Raw genomic sequence first — 16,160 nt, 5'->3', positions numbered from 1 at the left:
GAAATATAATACCCTATATCTTCAAATATATGTCACACCATACCCACCTTGAAGAACAGTTAATTTAACCACTTCTATTATTGCCAATATGGCCTAATTAATATCCATTTTATACTCATATCATTTAAAACAAATTTTCCAATATTTTAGAGAATCACTAGATAGGTATAGAAGAAAGTAGAAAAAGAAAGGTATTTCCAAAATGTGTAGGAGACAGTAAACATCACATGGAAGGAAGGAAAAACATTTCAGAATAGATGTCTACCATGCAAAGTTTTGCCTGAATCCAGTTGTAAGAGATAGCTGAATAAAAATCGCTTAGCTTTAAAAAAAGAAAAAAAAACTTAACATATAATATTTTAAAATTTAATTCCCTCTCCTGAATATAAGTTCATAAAATAAAAATTACACTTTTTTTTTGTATTTTATGAAGCATATTCAGTATAGGAAATATCAGATATTTAAAAGATTAATTAATATTAATTTATTTTATTTATTATTACTTAACACTTGCTATTGGCAGTTTCTGTTGGTAGCTATAACTGGAACTTTACTATTTCTCAAAATGCTTTTTTTAAAAGATTTATTTATTTGTACATACAGAACTGGGGTGTAGGCCAGCGGCTCAGGGGCGGTGAGAGGCTTCACCAGAGACAGAGTGGGGAGTAGAACAGGCAGATCTATGAAGTACAATGCTGAGGGGAGCAGCGGGCGAGTCAGGAGAGGTCTGCCACGCCATGTGGTCACCTCCGGGGCAGGCGGGGATCGAACTCATGTGGAAGTGGCCTTAGCTTCTCAGTGCAGTGCTTTAACCCGCTGCGCCGCCAGGGAGGGCCTGCTTTTGATTTTTACTAGTCATTTGCAGTAGTCATTTCTGTTATGAGACCAATGCAAATCCACTAAGATCTTTTAAGGTTGTAATTCATTTTTTTTAAAAAAGATTTATTTATTTATGCATACAAAAACTGGATACAGGCCCGAGGTATCGCAGGTGAGAGAATTCACCAGAGACATAGTGGGGTGCAGGACAGGCAGATCTACTGAAATACACTGCTGAGGGGAGTAGCAGGTGGGATAGGAAAGGTCTGCTGTGCCATGAAGGTCACCTCCCTAGCCGGGGAGCAAACTCACACCGCAGTGGCTGCGGAAAATTTCATAGCGTTGCACTTGAACCTGTTGCGCCACTAGGGAGGGCCTTTGTAATTAATTTTTAAAACAAAAGAGCAAGAGAAAGGAGGTAAAATGCCTAAGGCAGGGCAAATAAATTCTAGAAACAACCAGGGCTGATAGTAATAAATACTAATAACTGATAGTAATTATTGTAAGGAGTACTGATAGTAATAAAAAAGTGGTAATAATGGATGAAAAGCAGTTGAAGTTCAGATCAACATTTAAAAAGATCATCAATATGTTTCAACATAGTCCCCAATGTCCGACATAGGACAAAAGAAAGCTGCTTTATTTTACATTCACAGAAAAACTTGGTGGAGGAGGGAGGTGGAGTGATGTGCACAAGTCAGGGTCTTACCTGAAGACCGATGGGGCCAGGAGGTCCTGGGAACCCTCTTGCACCCTCATCACCTTTCTGGCCAAACATCCCTTGTTGACCTCTGGGCCCTGGCTCACCATCGCCTCCCTACAGAAAAGCAACAGAAATGATCACAAAATCACAAAATCATGATTCTGAAGCCCGTCTTTAAAAAATACTTATTTTGAGTCTAACAAAGCAAGTCTATTTACAAGTTAACCAAGCAAAAAGTTGACTAAATTTCTACCTGTCGCAAAACTGATTGCTTTGTTTGCATTGTTTTTGAACTATGACCGTCCTTCATTTCCTCATGTTTAGCAAATGAAGTAAAGGCTGCCTCGTAAGGTAAAAATAATGTTCAGAATTTACTTCAAATTAAGTACTTCTCAATTGGTTATTACCCATTTTCAAATGAAGTCACGATGTTTTTCATTTGTAAAGGCAAGATTGGCTAGTGGTATCAGGTGATTTCAATTTGATTCAATGTTAAGCATGCAAACAAACATCACCATGAGAATTCAACTTGCTTCGCGATGGCTCATAAATTGAAGCAGGGAACTGTAAGATTTTAGATTTGCTGAAGAGGAATACTTACAGCAATTCCAGGGGCACCAACAGGTCCTTGAAGACCTGGGGGGCCAGGAGGACCCTGTAGTGAAATAAAAGTCAGTAATTTTGAAACTGACACCAGAAAGGCCTCAGCTCTATAATATAGAACACTTGGCTGATCAAAATCTATGAAGCATCATCTCTGGAAAAAAATCTTTTGCTTTTAGTGAAGTCGACTGTTCTTTATTTTACTGTCTGCAACTGAGACATGCATCTTTGCAATCAAATTTAAATTGGCAGTTATTGAACACACCCTCACCGGTAATGCAAGGAATATTAAAAATGGGTTTCTATGCTAACATTAATGAGGTCAAAGTTTTTCCCTTGAAAATTTCCAAAATATAAGATTCATTTTAGGAGATAAATGTGGGAAAGAGCCCATGGAAGTTTGTCTATACATTATTTCCTCAGTTAATTTTAGGCTCCGAGGAGTCTAGACAGAAAAAAAGTAGTGATGTAAGAAAATATAAATTTTATTCCTATGGAAGCACGTGAAAATTCATTGTTATAGTTAGTCTACCAAAACTTCTCATTTTGAGCAACGGATTTCAATAGCAAGCATAAGGATATTTTTTCTTAATGTATTTTTAACACAGATAATTTTTAACACAGATAAACTCTACCCTGGGCACTAAGGAACCTGCAGTGATTGGACTTGGTTCTTTGCTATACATGTGGCATGTTGGGTAAGTGCTTAACATAAGAGTTCTAAAAGGGAGGTTCTTGGACTATATAGGGATAATCAGGGCCCCTTCCACCAGGTCAAAATTCTTTCCACAACAAAACTAGGCATCATTTGCCTTTTAAACCAGGTGGAATTTTGAACTAATGATGCAAAAGCAATGGAGGGTGAAATTGCCGGTGTTCTCCCCTTCATCTGAAGCTTTTAGGCATTCTTACATAATAACTTAACCCATCACTTTGAACATGGTTGTACTAGAATTTAACTGAGTTCCAAATTGAAGAGTTACCACAGAGGTAATAGTGAGCTCAGAATTATCAAGTAGGTAAGGGTGTGATACTATGAAGAAATATTCTTGGTTAATAGCAAAAGTGGTTACAAGAATAATGGCTTGTCAGAAAAGTATAGAAAACTCACATTTTCTCCTTTGTCACCCTTGCTGCCTTTTTGTCCTGGTTCACCAATTTCACCCTGCGTTGGAAAAACTGAGTTCAAGTTTATCTCCATTAAACCATAGCTGCTATATCGTCACTACTATCTACTCATTATTAAGCAAGTGTAACTTTAACATAGTCATTTAACTGATCATATTCTAAAAGCTTATATCCCCACTGTTCTCAGTTTTTCATTGACAAATACAAGTCAACTTAACTTTAAGGAATGCTGAAATTGGGTTTTTAATTAATAAATCAATTTTCTCTGAAATATCATCACAATAAACCAATAATGGAAATACACTGATTCATACAAAAATGTCATTTCTTTTCATCAACAATTATTTTCCCTCCTACTTTCCAAATGCTAAAAATGATGAACCTTATCAGAGTTTGGGATCACAGATTTCATTAGAGCATGCATTTTGTATTCCTAGCAGAAAATATACACAATTTAAATACCACAACCCAGCTAATAGGCAAGAACCAAGAATTTCAAACCTTTGCTTTATATGCTAGTAAAAGACAAGAGAACAAGATCATCAAATATGTATATAGTTCATTCTTAATCTTACTCAGCAATCACCAGACAAAGGGCTATAAATATACAAGCAATAAATTCTGTAAATTTTACATTTATTTCAGAAACACACTAAAAAATGTCATAGTACTTTGGGGAATAAAAATGTGAGTTCTTGAACTCTTAAAAAGAACTTTTGCGAATACAGCAGATACAGGAAACATTGAAAACGATATCCTTTGATTTGGCTTTTCATTTTTAAAATGATTGCAACTGGGATTCTTGTGAAAGATGAATTTTTCACAGGATATAAGGGCATGAATTAAGAACACCGACCTTGTCTCCATCTTCTCCTGGGGAACCAGCAGGCCCAGCCGGCCCCGGAAGTCCCACAGGGCCCTGTATTCCATCTCTCCCAGCTGGGCCCTGGGGGCCTTTTTCACCCTGGATGGAAAATTCAGCAGATCATTATTTTGTTGTAAGAAATTTATAAATTAGCAGTTTGTTGCAATTCTTAATGCCTGCAGTGACAGGCATTTCTACTCTAATTTCCTATTCAATAAGGACATTGTTTTATGCCCCTAAGAAAAAGATAGTTTCTAGTAGCAAATGAGGACACAAAAGATCATTTCTAAGCAGTTATCCTTGTTAACAATATTTTTTTTTTAAAGATTTACTTATTTATGCATACAAGAGCTGGGGTGCAAGCCAGAATTGCGGGGTTGAGAGAATTTGCCATAGGTAGTGTAGGGAGCAGGACAGATGGATCTACTGAAATGCACTGCTGAGGGGAGCAGCAGGGGAGACAGAAGAGGTCTGCTGCACCATGTGCGTCAGCTCCCTGGCTGGGGATGGAACTTGTGCTGCAGTGGGTGTGAACAACTACATAATGCTGTGCTTTAACCCCTTGCACCACCAGGGAAGCCCCCCCCCATTGTTAACAATTGTGAATTTCAGGCTATGGCTCATAAAATGATCCAACTGAAAAGTTTTCTTTCAAACATATATTTTCTAATCAAGTATTTATATGGATAAATCAGTGCTTGATCTCTATGAAAACTTGCTGAGCTTTACTCTTCTTCACTGGTGCTACTGAACAGTTGGACAGTGGATGGTAAACTTTAAAAGTCATAAAATACATTTGCTCATATACCCAACTTTACAATAGGCTTTCTCTATTTTTAACAAAATGTTTTGTGGAATTTCCTACATTTTATTTTGAAAATGAGTTTTATTTTATTTAAATAAATCCATCCAGAATATCAAACAATTTCCTAGGGGTCAATATTTCATCCATTTGCACAAAGTATATTCTCCGAGCTTCCACTTTTTCTCCTGTTAACACAAGCAATGGATCCCACACGTAGTAGTCCTACATCTGCATTACAGCTCTCTCACTCTCTTTTCCATCTCTACCCCTTCATTTACAATGACTTCAGTTTCATCTGTTTTGTCTCTTGGGAAAAAAAAAAAAAAGTGTACATGTATACACTGCATACTTCACTCCTGAAATAACCTGCCTTTCTCTCATCTGATCCTACTTATCTCTTCTCTAGTACCTATTCTCTTACCAGACAGCCCACCGGACCCTCTGGCCAACATTTTTCAGTCAATTTACTGGTGAGCATTCCAAAGACAAAGACCGTGTTTCAGTGCGGCCTATCTGTCTTCCACAGGCTGCCCACTGGGCCCTTCCCTTTGCCTTGGTTCACTCTATCCAAACTCTCTGGACGATTCCATGTAAGCTGGATTCCATGCCATTCCTGCCACCGGGCTTGAGCATGTGATTCTTTGACCTGGAGCGCTCCTACGAGGACACTTTTTAAGCTAATGCCTCCTGATCTTTTACAGCTGCCATGAATGTGATGTCTCAGGTAAGCCCGATTTCAGATCTGCTAGAGACAGTATATTTCCTTCATGTCATGAACCGGAATTTGTATCCGGTGATTCTTTACTTAGCGGACTGCCCATCCCCCCATGAAGGGCAAAAACTGCATCTGTTTTGCCATTCCATTACTTCTGACCTGTGACCCAGACTATCATTAGGAACATTTGTTTAGCTAATTCATTAATGACAACAAAAAAAATAATGAAATATCTACATAAAAGAAAGTTAACTTCTTAGCTGTTTATACTTTCCTGGATTCCAAATGATCTTATTTTTAAAAACTCAAATTAGGGCCCTCCCTGGTAGCGCAGCATGTGTTCTAACCCTGTCCGCCCCAGAGGTGACCACAAGGTGCAGCAGATCTCTTCTGACCTGCCTGCTGCTCCCCTTAGCAGTGTACTTCATTCATCTGCCTGTTCCGCTCCCCACTCTGTCTCTGGTGAATCCTCTCACCACCCCTGCACCTCTGGCCTGTACTCCAGTTCTGTATGCGCAAATACATAAATCTTTAAAAAAAAAAACAACTCAAATTAATTACTATATAAAACATCCCACTATTATCCTTCGAAACCTTTCATTTCCTTCAAGTCAAATACTACAATGTCTTAAACTAATGTGCAAACATAAAACAGCTGGATTGTTCACAATGAACTTTATTAATATTTTAAGCCCATTGGTTGATTTGGATATTTCCCCTTAATTTGGGTTTGCTCGCTAGCCTAAACTCCAAAAATCAAAAAAAAAAAAAAATTTAATACAAGAGTGTCTGTAAATTAAAGAGATTTAGTTGGGATGTGTGTGTGTGTGTGTGTGTGTGCATCATTTAGGGCAGTGAATTTGGTTCTTTAATCTCAAAGAGTAAAAGCATAAGTAAATATTTATTCTTGTCTGCCTTTAATACAGTATATATAGTATTCTCTAGCCAGGAATCACCTGTCCTTTAATTCTTCTGAGCCTGGGCTGTTTTGGGTAAGGAAAAAAATCTTTCAACTAACTTTAACATCAGTCTTGATTCCACTCTTAACTTATAGTCTCCATTTACAACACTGCAAGTTGAATAACTCTTCTGCTATTTTTCTGTCTTTTGGAACATGACCTACAGGACTAGGAGAAACAGCTGTATCATCTTAAGCAGACCTTACATCATCACCTTTGCACCTTATTTTAAACAGATTTAGCTGTACATTCCTATGCCTTATGTTTATCTTATTCCCCCAACTTATTGTAATGCTCAGAATCTATTCCTTTTAATCAACAGCCAGTTATGCGCTTATTTTCTGGCTATCTCTTCATCTTTTTTATGACTGTTGTGATTCACACTGATGATGTTAACAACAGTGATTACTCATTACTCACTGAAAGATTATTACCATGATTCTACAAAGGGATTTAGAACTGCATTTGCATCTAATCCTCACCAAACAGTATGGCTATCCTTTTTTAGAGATGTGGAAATAGTGGTTTTGGTGTTGATTATGCAGTCAAAATCATGAACTACATAAGTAACACTGAGCACTCAGCCTAATTCTGACAGACTTCAAGTGGCCTTTCTCTCTTTTGACCTCCATAACTCCCTCTAACTCCCTCACTGTGCACTGATTTTCTTCTTACTGGTTAAGTGGAAGGACTCTACAATAACCATGAAGCAGTGCATTAGCAGACTTCCAAATAGATACATAAGCAACACAGCATCCTATCTGTAGTCTTCAAATGTGGCAACTCCTTCATAATTTTTTTTTTCAAGAAATATATCCACGCATACAGGAAGTTACAAGAGGTTTTTATTCCTTCTCCTTACTGCTTTCTATCAACCCTCAACTCAAGAGTTTCTATTTTTTTTTTATTAACTTGGGGATGTAGATTAGATCGCAGTTATTAGCATAAATAATTCATGTGAATCTTCATGGCTCTTTTTTCCACTTTCCCCCTTCCCAGGAGCTGGGTCAGTGGTGAACCAAGAGTCTTTTGATTATTATACAACATTTTTATTACACAAATTGTTTAAGGATTTAAAATTGATATTCAGCATTTTAAAAAAAGATTTATGAATTTATTCATACAGAACTGGGGTGCAGGCCAGAGGTACAGGGGTGGTGAGAGGCTTCACCAGAGACAGAGTGGGGAGTAGAACAGGCAAACTGATGAAGTACACTGCCAGGGGGAGCAGTGGGCATGTCAGGAGAGGTCTGCCACGCCATGTGGGTCACCTCCAGGGTGGGGGATCGAATTTGCACCAAAGCGGCAGTGCTTTTGCAGTGCTGCGCCTTAACCCTCTGTGCCACCAGGGAGGGCCCGATATTCAGAATTTAATTACACTTTGGGTTGGTTATAGATTAGATGCTGTCCTGAATATCATAGCCATTTCCATCAGCTTTTACAAACTTCTACATGGGAGCCTATCATACATTCACCAACATTTTTATAACCAGGCTATGCTACTATGCTATTACATGGACACCTTCTTCAAATGTACTCCACTTATTCTCGATAACTATATGCTGACTGGGCCCTCCCTGGTGGCACAGGGGTTAGAGACACTTGTATGCCATGGCCAGTGATTTTATATATAGGAACTATGTGAATTTGTGTTTTACTCTTGAAGGATGAAAGAATCCTTTTAAAAATGATCTCGACTGAATCAAAATCTGGGCCAAATTTAAAGAAAAAAGAAACAAACCTAATGAATGGAATAGCACTAATAATCATTTAAATTTAAAAATTCAATAAATAGAAGATGAAATAATTGGTTTCATGTTTCTCATCTCACTTACGGCAGAACAAAAATCAAATTACTTGAGACAGAAAATCACCTTTCATGGGTGTCATTTACAGACTATGAAAGTGATTGGAAATGAAGTTGTATTACAAAAGGAGTAAAAAGTACACTCTTTTCTAATATATAGCAGTAAGGTATAGTTTTAATCAAAATTCCAACTTTATTTTTTTAAAGGAGCAAAATCGGAGACCTTTTACATTAATAATATCCAACTCCCTTGCAGGTATTAGGGTTTTATAAAGTGTGCAAAAATGTCATCTCATTTAATTGAATTTGAAATTTTTCCTATTATAAATATAAAAAGAGGTGTGTTTATATGCCAGACACATATGCAGAGAGAATGCAGTGGAGTATGAAGAGCTAATATCCTTGAATAAAAAGTAATAACTTGTGCAGGGTGGCGGTATAATATATTTCTCCTTGAAATTACTTACAGGAGCACCTTTTTCTCCAGCTGGGCCAGGAGGACCCTGGGGTCCTGGACGCCCTGGCAAGCCAATTGGACCAGCTGTCCCTGCTGATCCACGTTCTCCTGGTGAGCCCTAGGATGTGAGAAAGGAAATATTTTGGTTATTAGTAATGGAAAGTAGGATACTCCTTAAGAATCATTTACTGTGCAATAGAATCTCATAGTCCAGTGAATATTATAAAAGTCATTTTTAGTTAATTTTAACATATCAAATATGAACTATATTGTTACCTTTAATACTAAGAATAGATATGAAATTAAAAATGTATTAGTAAGATGAAAAATAGTTTCAAAGTTATGTGTCCTAACATTTCTCAAATGTTAGCTTTTTGCCTTTAATGTTTGCTGTTTGTTCACAATGCTTAAAAAATCATAAATCCAATAAATAATTTCCTATACAATTTCTGTATTTTATTACAGTTTGGCAGGATGCACTTTCTAGACTAACATTTCAAAAGAGATTTCTGGGCTTCAGTTCAAACATGTTGAATAACAGATCCAAAGTTCTATGAATGAGTTGAGTAATTATCATTACATTAAGCTACAAATATAATTTTTCATATAACATAATTTGATAATCACTATGACAGTGTTTGGACTTTTTCTCAGACCATAAGACCTATAGTTTTGCGGGGATCATTAAGCTTATTAGAAACACTTGCAAAACAATTCACATGAGATAAGTTATATCCAATTGAGTTTCAAGAAAGAGGCCAATTTTTTTTTACCATTTTATTATTAAAATATTTGGTATGTGAAATTTAAAAAAGCTGTGTGAATGTTACATCTGTATAATTATCTGTATCAATAACTTAAGAAGACACTAAAGAATAAAAGAAATTCAGAAATATATTTACTAAGTCATATAAAGCTCAAGGACAACCTATTTACTATTTCCAATTTTATTTATTAAAGCATCACAGGGAAGTTGTCCTTAGAATATACTACTGATGAATGGTTAGGTTATAATCTATTATTTTCTTTCACAACTGAACTAAATGTAGAATAACTCTTCCTTATACTGCATCATGATTAGTCAAGAAAACTAAATTCTTAGCTATCATTTATTTCAAATACTAAAGGAAAAAAATGATTATAAAGAAACCTATATATATATATAGCTAGTAAACATCTAGCCTGTGTTTTAGCTTTCTTTTAGATTTATTAACATTAAAGGACTTCTATGAAAACAAGTCAACCACCAGATACAACTGTTACCTCATTTGGCAACTTTAGATGAATGATTCCAGTGGTCAGTGCAGAAGAGACAAATAAGAACAGAGTTCTCTAGTTGTTTCACATTCAAGAGTTGCAGGCCTGGGCCTCCCTGGTGGCCTAGGGATTAAGTCTAAGGGCTGGAGTCCATGCCCCGGCCAGCGAGCTGACCCACATGGCATAGCAGACCTATCGTGTCTCCCCAACTGCTCCCCTCAGCAGTGTATTTCAGTAGATCCACCTGGTCTGTTCCCTACTCTGTCTCTGGTGAATCCTCTCACCCCAGGCATCTCTGGGCTACTCCTCAGATCTACATAAAAAATAAATTAAAACAAACAAACAAACAAAAAAACTGCAGCCCTAACAGTGAAAGGGATATAAATGTCTGTTTCCAGTTTTTAGCCAGTGAACAGCAGGTCAAAAGGGAAGGAGTGAGGACAAAGTTAAGGAAACAGGAGGTAGAAGGGGGAGGGGGAGCAGGGAAGTAGAGGGCAGAGAGAACATGAAGAAGAAAGAGAAAAGGACAGGAAAGAAGAGAAGAGGCGTTAACATGATGAATCAGGGCTCTGAAACTGAGGGGAATGCAAAGGTGTTCCTTGACTTACAATAAAAAAGTTCCTAAAGGAAAGCACTTTCCTATTTTGGTAATAGAAAACATGTCAACAGCAGACAATATATAATGCGATCAGAGCCCTTCTGTTGTATTTGGTTTAACACTAACAACACCCCTGAAGTAAAATCTCTCCTTCTCTGAAAAGCTGATGTATTGAAGATCAATGTCCAGGCAAGGTGACTGTGTTGCATTTTGTTTTAACATTTTATTGTTAAAAAAATCTCAGAAACGAATTACTATCCATAGTGTGATCAAATATAATCTAAGAACTTGATTAAAGTGCTGAGATATTTTATTTGTCATGACTAACAATAAGACATGATTTTGATTTGTCAGGCCAGCGATCTTTTTAATTCTGTTTTGAATTTAAACCAACTGAAGAGTATTCAAGGAAGATATTACAATAGGCTGTGTTAAGATTGACAGCTATGAAACTGGAAAGATAAAAAGGAAGATTCACTAGAAAGTGAAAGTGTATATTAAGAGAATTTATTATTTTCCTGTTATTGAGCCTATGAAGTATTGTGCTAGTTTGCATATGTGAAGTATTTTAATTGCCTTACAATTTATTTGTTTTTCAGGAAAAGGCTATAAAACTCAGGGGTTAGCTGATAGGCCCTGATTCACAGAAAGTCTTTCCTTCAATACTGAACACTTCACAAATGGTAGGAAAATCCTCAGTATTCACCCTACAATAAACCAAATACATCTTATGTAAGTAAAAGAAATATCGGTTTTGACCCCTTCTACCAAAACAAGCATAATGATTGACACTTTCTAAAATATGAAAATTCAGAATTGACAATTCAGTCTCCATTGTCCAAATAATCATTGTCATTTACCATTTATTTAGTTCATGTGAGCTTTACTATGCTATCATATGTAATCAATAGAAATTTCCCAGATTTGAAGAAAAAGGGTGGCATCAGAATTAAAAGAATGCATGGATTTTACTTAAGTGAAGAGCATTTCTCCATTGTAAAGTGAAATGTGTTTAAATATTTAAAATTAATCAATAAAACATTTTCACATTTATCAAGTAGAAAAAGAATGCTGATTTGAATAATGGCAATACATAAACTGTGAAGAAGTTAATATACTCTTTCTATACTACAAAACGTAACTTTTAAAGTTCTCCCTTGGGGTGTTCATAAGATTAAACTTCAGATTGCCATCTCGCTTGTGCAAACTGTATTTAAACTAATAACAGAACATGCAACTTTCCTGTAGTTAAAATATTACTCATGATCTTGTCACAGCTCATTAACTTTGAAGCAGTATATGAAAGTAAGAAGAGAAGACTTTTTCCATGGATATTTATGCCCTAAAGTACAACTCTGATTTCCTGTTCCATTAGTTTTTCAAACATTCTGTAAGCCTAGATGTTTTTAATAACAGCTCGCTCTGCAATGACTTTGTTATCTATCTACAAATGACAAGAAATAATCTCTGATGGTACCTACCGATTAAGCAAATGCTATCACAAACTTGCAAATTTTATTTAAACATTCCCTGGCCAACTTTTAAAAGAATAAGCCTCATGAATTCTTTGGTCCCAACTAAATCACTGGAGAAGTCTTGTTTAAAAGAAAATGAAAATTTAAACCTAATATTAAAGAGAGAACATTTTACACATTCACCAAAAAACAGTGAGGTTCTACTCTCTTGTGATTTTAACATGGAATTTGAAATGTATTATGACAGGTATCAGGCCTTGAGAAATTCATATTGCAAATGCATTTTTGCCCATAAAGGGAACATTTATAGCAACAGTGAAGTAGAGCACTACAGTATAACTGGTTACTAAGAACAGAGAAGAGGGCTTCATAGTTGCCAGATAAACTATCACATATGAAACAAACATGTTTGTGTTTAAAAATGTCAAATGGATGATGAACAGCTTCACAAAAGTGAGATTTTTGTCCATTTCTTCTATCATCTCCAGTCCTTCTAGTAGTTCCTGCCACACAGCAAGTCATAAATAAATATGTTAACTGAGTATGAGATCATTTCCTATGCTAAAATCGTTAGCTTTTCATTGTGAGCAAATTGATAAATTTCTCCAGGGCTTACTTTTCTCATTAATAAAATGAGGACAGACAATGTTTGCCATCAGATTTTTGTAGCATTCTGTATGGTAACAGAACTAAACTTTCAACGATGTCTTAAAGTAGGAATACAACAGATGTTAGAGAACTGTATGTGAATAGTTATGGATTTCAAAAGTAGGAATGAAATCTCAAATAACTGTAGAAGTGAAACTTTATAGAAAAGAAAATGAAAACCCAGAAGGTTACTTCAAAGTTGAAGGTTGGCAACAGAACTATGCTTCATTGGGGGGAGGGGTAGGAAATAGGTAAGAACAAAGAAGAAAGGGTGCACAATGGGCTCTGGGGGTGAAGTATGGGTGATCTGGTGGAGAGTGCACTGTGGGGGAAATACTACTTTAATTAAATTAAATAACACACACACACGCACACACACACGAAAACCCAGAAGATTACATGGGATATCTAACACCAAACTGTCAAAAAAAAAGTTCCACTTTTTTTTGACATAAAAGTAGCATTAATCCTCCTTTAAATTGCTTTTAAAATCATGTGTCTATGCATTAATAATTTGCACAACAAAAGTGGAAAGTGCTGGAAAGTGCTCACAAAAAAAGGTGATAAGAACTACAGATACCATTTGCCCAATTTAAAATTTAAATAGCAACAGTATGTGATAAATTACAAGTTTTCCAAGGGAAATAGTACATGTTGAGTTATACCAATTATAATGGGAACGATATCATAAAATATTCTGTTATTATATTACTAATAACCACCACAAGTCTCTTGTTTTCTACTGAAAGGTGGGCATTCACCTGACCTAAACGGGAGGAACTTACATTACACTATTTACCTGTCTTTCTTTAATTTTATGGTAGCTTTAGTCCCTAATGTAGCCATTTCTCCTAAAACTTACGTTAATGAAACAAGAAGCAGAAACATCAGTTTATGTTTTTGGAGTGATATCAAACATCAGTTTATGTTCTTGAAGTGATGTCAACAATGTTTTTTTCTTTAATTATTCACACAAAGGAGAGAACACTCAGTTAAATATCATCTTCAGAATTTTTGTGTGTGTTTTGTACTCTGAGATGTATTTGTAGAACAAATGAAAGTAATAAACAGAGAAATCATCTCATCAACTTTCGGTTACTCGGCTCCTCACCAGAGAAAAGAATGGGAAAACAAGTCAATAGTTCTTAAGAATTAGACCCATATTTACAAGTAGAAGGTTAAACAAGAAAGAAAGCCTGCCCCTTTCTACTTAAAGCCAAGTCGAGCAAGATAAAATTAGTAAGATGTAATTCCACTCTCCAGGTTACACATATTTGAGATGACAGAAACAGAAAATTCAGATAAAATATCAAGCATTACTAAAATCTAAACATGCACTTTAAATGACTGAGACTAGTCCTACAATATATTGATCTTCAGCCATTGGTTTTCTACTACCATCTCATTCTTTACTCACTCCAGGCTATCCATAGTAATAGTTTACTCAGAGATGCCTGGATTCCAATAAGGAAAATGTGCTGTTAATTTAAAAAATAGCAAATATGACTCTATTAGTCAACAGTTGTAATCTTTTTTTAAGTAAACTTATTTAGTCCCTTGTTTTTGGAATTAGTGAAATTTACTGAAAAGAAGTTTCTTTGGAATTGGATGTAGACAAAACAAAACAAAACAAAACAAAAACAAAAACAAAGAAGGAGAAGGAATGATCTTAAGGCAAGTGAACTCTTAAAGGAGGAGATGACAACAGGAAGAAATAATAGCACAGGGTCAGAATCCTGGAGCACAGCCCCGGGAGAAAGCCAATGGGGTGCAAGACTGTGAAATTTTGGGGTTTTGGGGGTTTTCCTGTTGGCAGCTCTGTGTTGGGTCCCCTTTCTCCATATTAATTGCTACTATTCTCAGGGAAGAAAACAAATATGTTTGTAAGGACTCAATCTCATTTCCAAAGAAACAGCTGTTGGAAATGAGGGGGTTCCACAGCAAAAAATATAATATATGGAGAGAGATTTTGTTTTAAAGATTTATTTGTTCATACAGAACTGGGGTACAGGCCAGAGGCTCAGAAGTGGCGAGAGGCTTCACCTGAGACAGAGTGGGGAGTAGAACAGGCAGATCTATGAAGTACACTGCTGAGGGGAGCAGTGGGTGGGCCAGGAGAGGTCTGCCATGCCATGTGGTCACCTCTGGGACAGGCGGGAATCGAACTCATGTGGAAGTGGCTCCAGCTTCTCAGTGCAGTGTTTTAACCTACTGCACCACCAGGGAGAGCCAGGAGGAGAGATTTTTAGGGAAAATGGTTTCCTGGGTTTTGGATTATGAAAATAGAGGCAGTGGAGGCAAATTGTGATACTACGTAGGTGTCATATATTTAGATAGGTAGTGTTTACATAGATACAAGATGTTTACCCTGTTTATGTTCAACTTGTGAGAAAATGCTGAACTGCTTTTCTCTTGATGATTAATCCCCCTGTTGCTTCTGACTCGTGCATGTGCATCAAGACATTCATTTAATGAGTAACTACTGAGATCATAAAACATGTAAACATGTCTGTGCTTTGAGTAGCTTCTATTACCAGCTCTTATGGGCACTGAGGTTTGACCAGACTTTAAAAGTCCAAAGTCACAGTACCATGTTGGAATAATTTAGTTTGTCTTGAGTGGGAGTCCTTAAAAAATGTTTCTTTGTCTACATTCACTCCTAATAGCAAAACCTTTGTTACATGATGACATTGACATTCCAGTTTTGGTTATTAAGATAAACACAATGATGAGTACTTTATAGACTGTATTTAGCACACAAAAAAAACTGTTCTCCTAGATAAAAGTGATGTTTATTTATAAGTCCCCTCCCAACGTAATTCCCAAAACTATTGTTTTCTCTGCTTGACATTTTAATATAACATTTATTATTTACTATGCTATTTTATCTATTTCTTATCTGTCTTCTTTTGTAAACTGTAAGCCCCTTCAGGAATGTGCTTTGAATAAATCTATATATGTGATTCTAGTTTAAATGATTGTATGGTATATCCTGATATTTATTTAATTAGAGTTTTTCAATGAAAAAAAGATACAGCAGCCTCCAAGGAAGATAAGAAGTAAAACAGAATCTAAGGACAAAATAAGTGAGAGAAATAGATAAGCAGGGAACTTTTTATTGACATGAATGAGAACCAACTAAATATACACATTATTGATCAGTTTTTCACCAATGCAGGTCATGATGCATTAGTTGGTTATGAAGTGAATGCAATAGGTTATGTCCAATACTAAAAAAAAAAAAACTCAAATAAAATAGATGATACTACAGTATATCACATGCACTTTTTAAATAGAATCCTATTTAAAAAAGATACAAAA

At 36.0% G+C, this 16,160-nt stretch overlaps 1 protein-coding gene across 1 annotated transcript in view; it reads right to left on the bottom strand.

The window, feature by feature from the left end:
• The window catches only part of COL11A1 (collagen, type XI, alpha 1), a 168,838-nt gene that overhangs the window by 44,705 nt on the left and 107,973 nt on the right, over positions 1 to 16,160 (bottom strand). The window contains exons 42-46 of the mRNA XM_004689723.2: positions 8,872 to 8,979; positions 4,110 to 4,217; positions 3,237 to 3,290; positions 2,124 to 2,177; positions 1,529 to 1,636 (exon numbers count right to left, since the gene is read on the bottom strand). Of these exons, the coding sequence (XP_004689780.1) occupies positions 1,529 to 1,636; positions 2,124 to 2,177; positions 3,237 to 3,290; positions 4,110 to 4,217; positions 8,872 to 8,979 (432 nt within the window). The remainder of the gene's footprint in view (positions 1 to 1,528; positions 1,637 to 2,123; positions 2,178 to 3,236; positions 3,291 to 4,109; positions 4,218 to 8,871; positions 8,980 to 16,160) is intronic.

This window comes from Condylura cristata, unplaced genomic scaffold (genome assembly GCF_000260355.1).
Source record: "Condylura cristata isolate star-nosed mole 26May11 unplaced genomic scaffold, ConCri1.0 scaffold00026, whole genome shotgun sequence".
NCBI classification, from domain to species: Eukaryota; Metazoa; Chordata; class Mammalia; order Eulipotyphla; family Talpidae; genus Condylura; species Condylura cristata.
The sequence above is the reverse complement of the archived record's forward strand: the minus strand, read 5'-3'. Positions and strand labels throughout refer to the sequence as shown.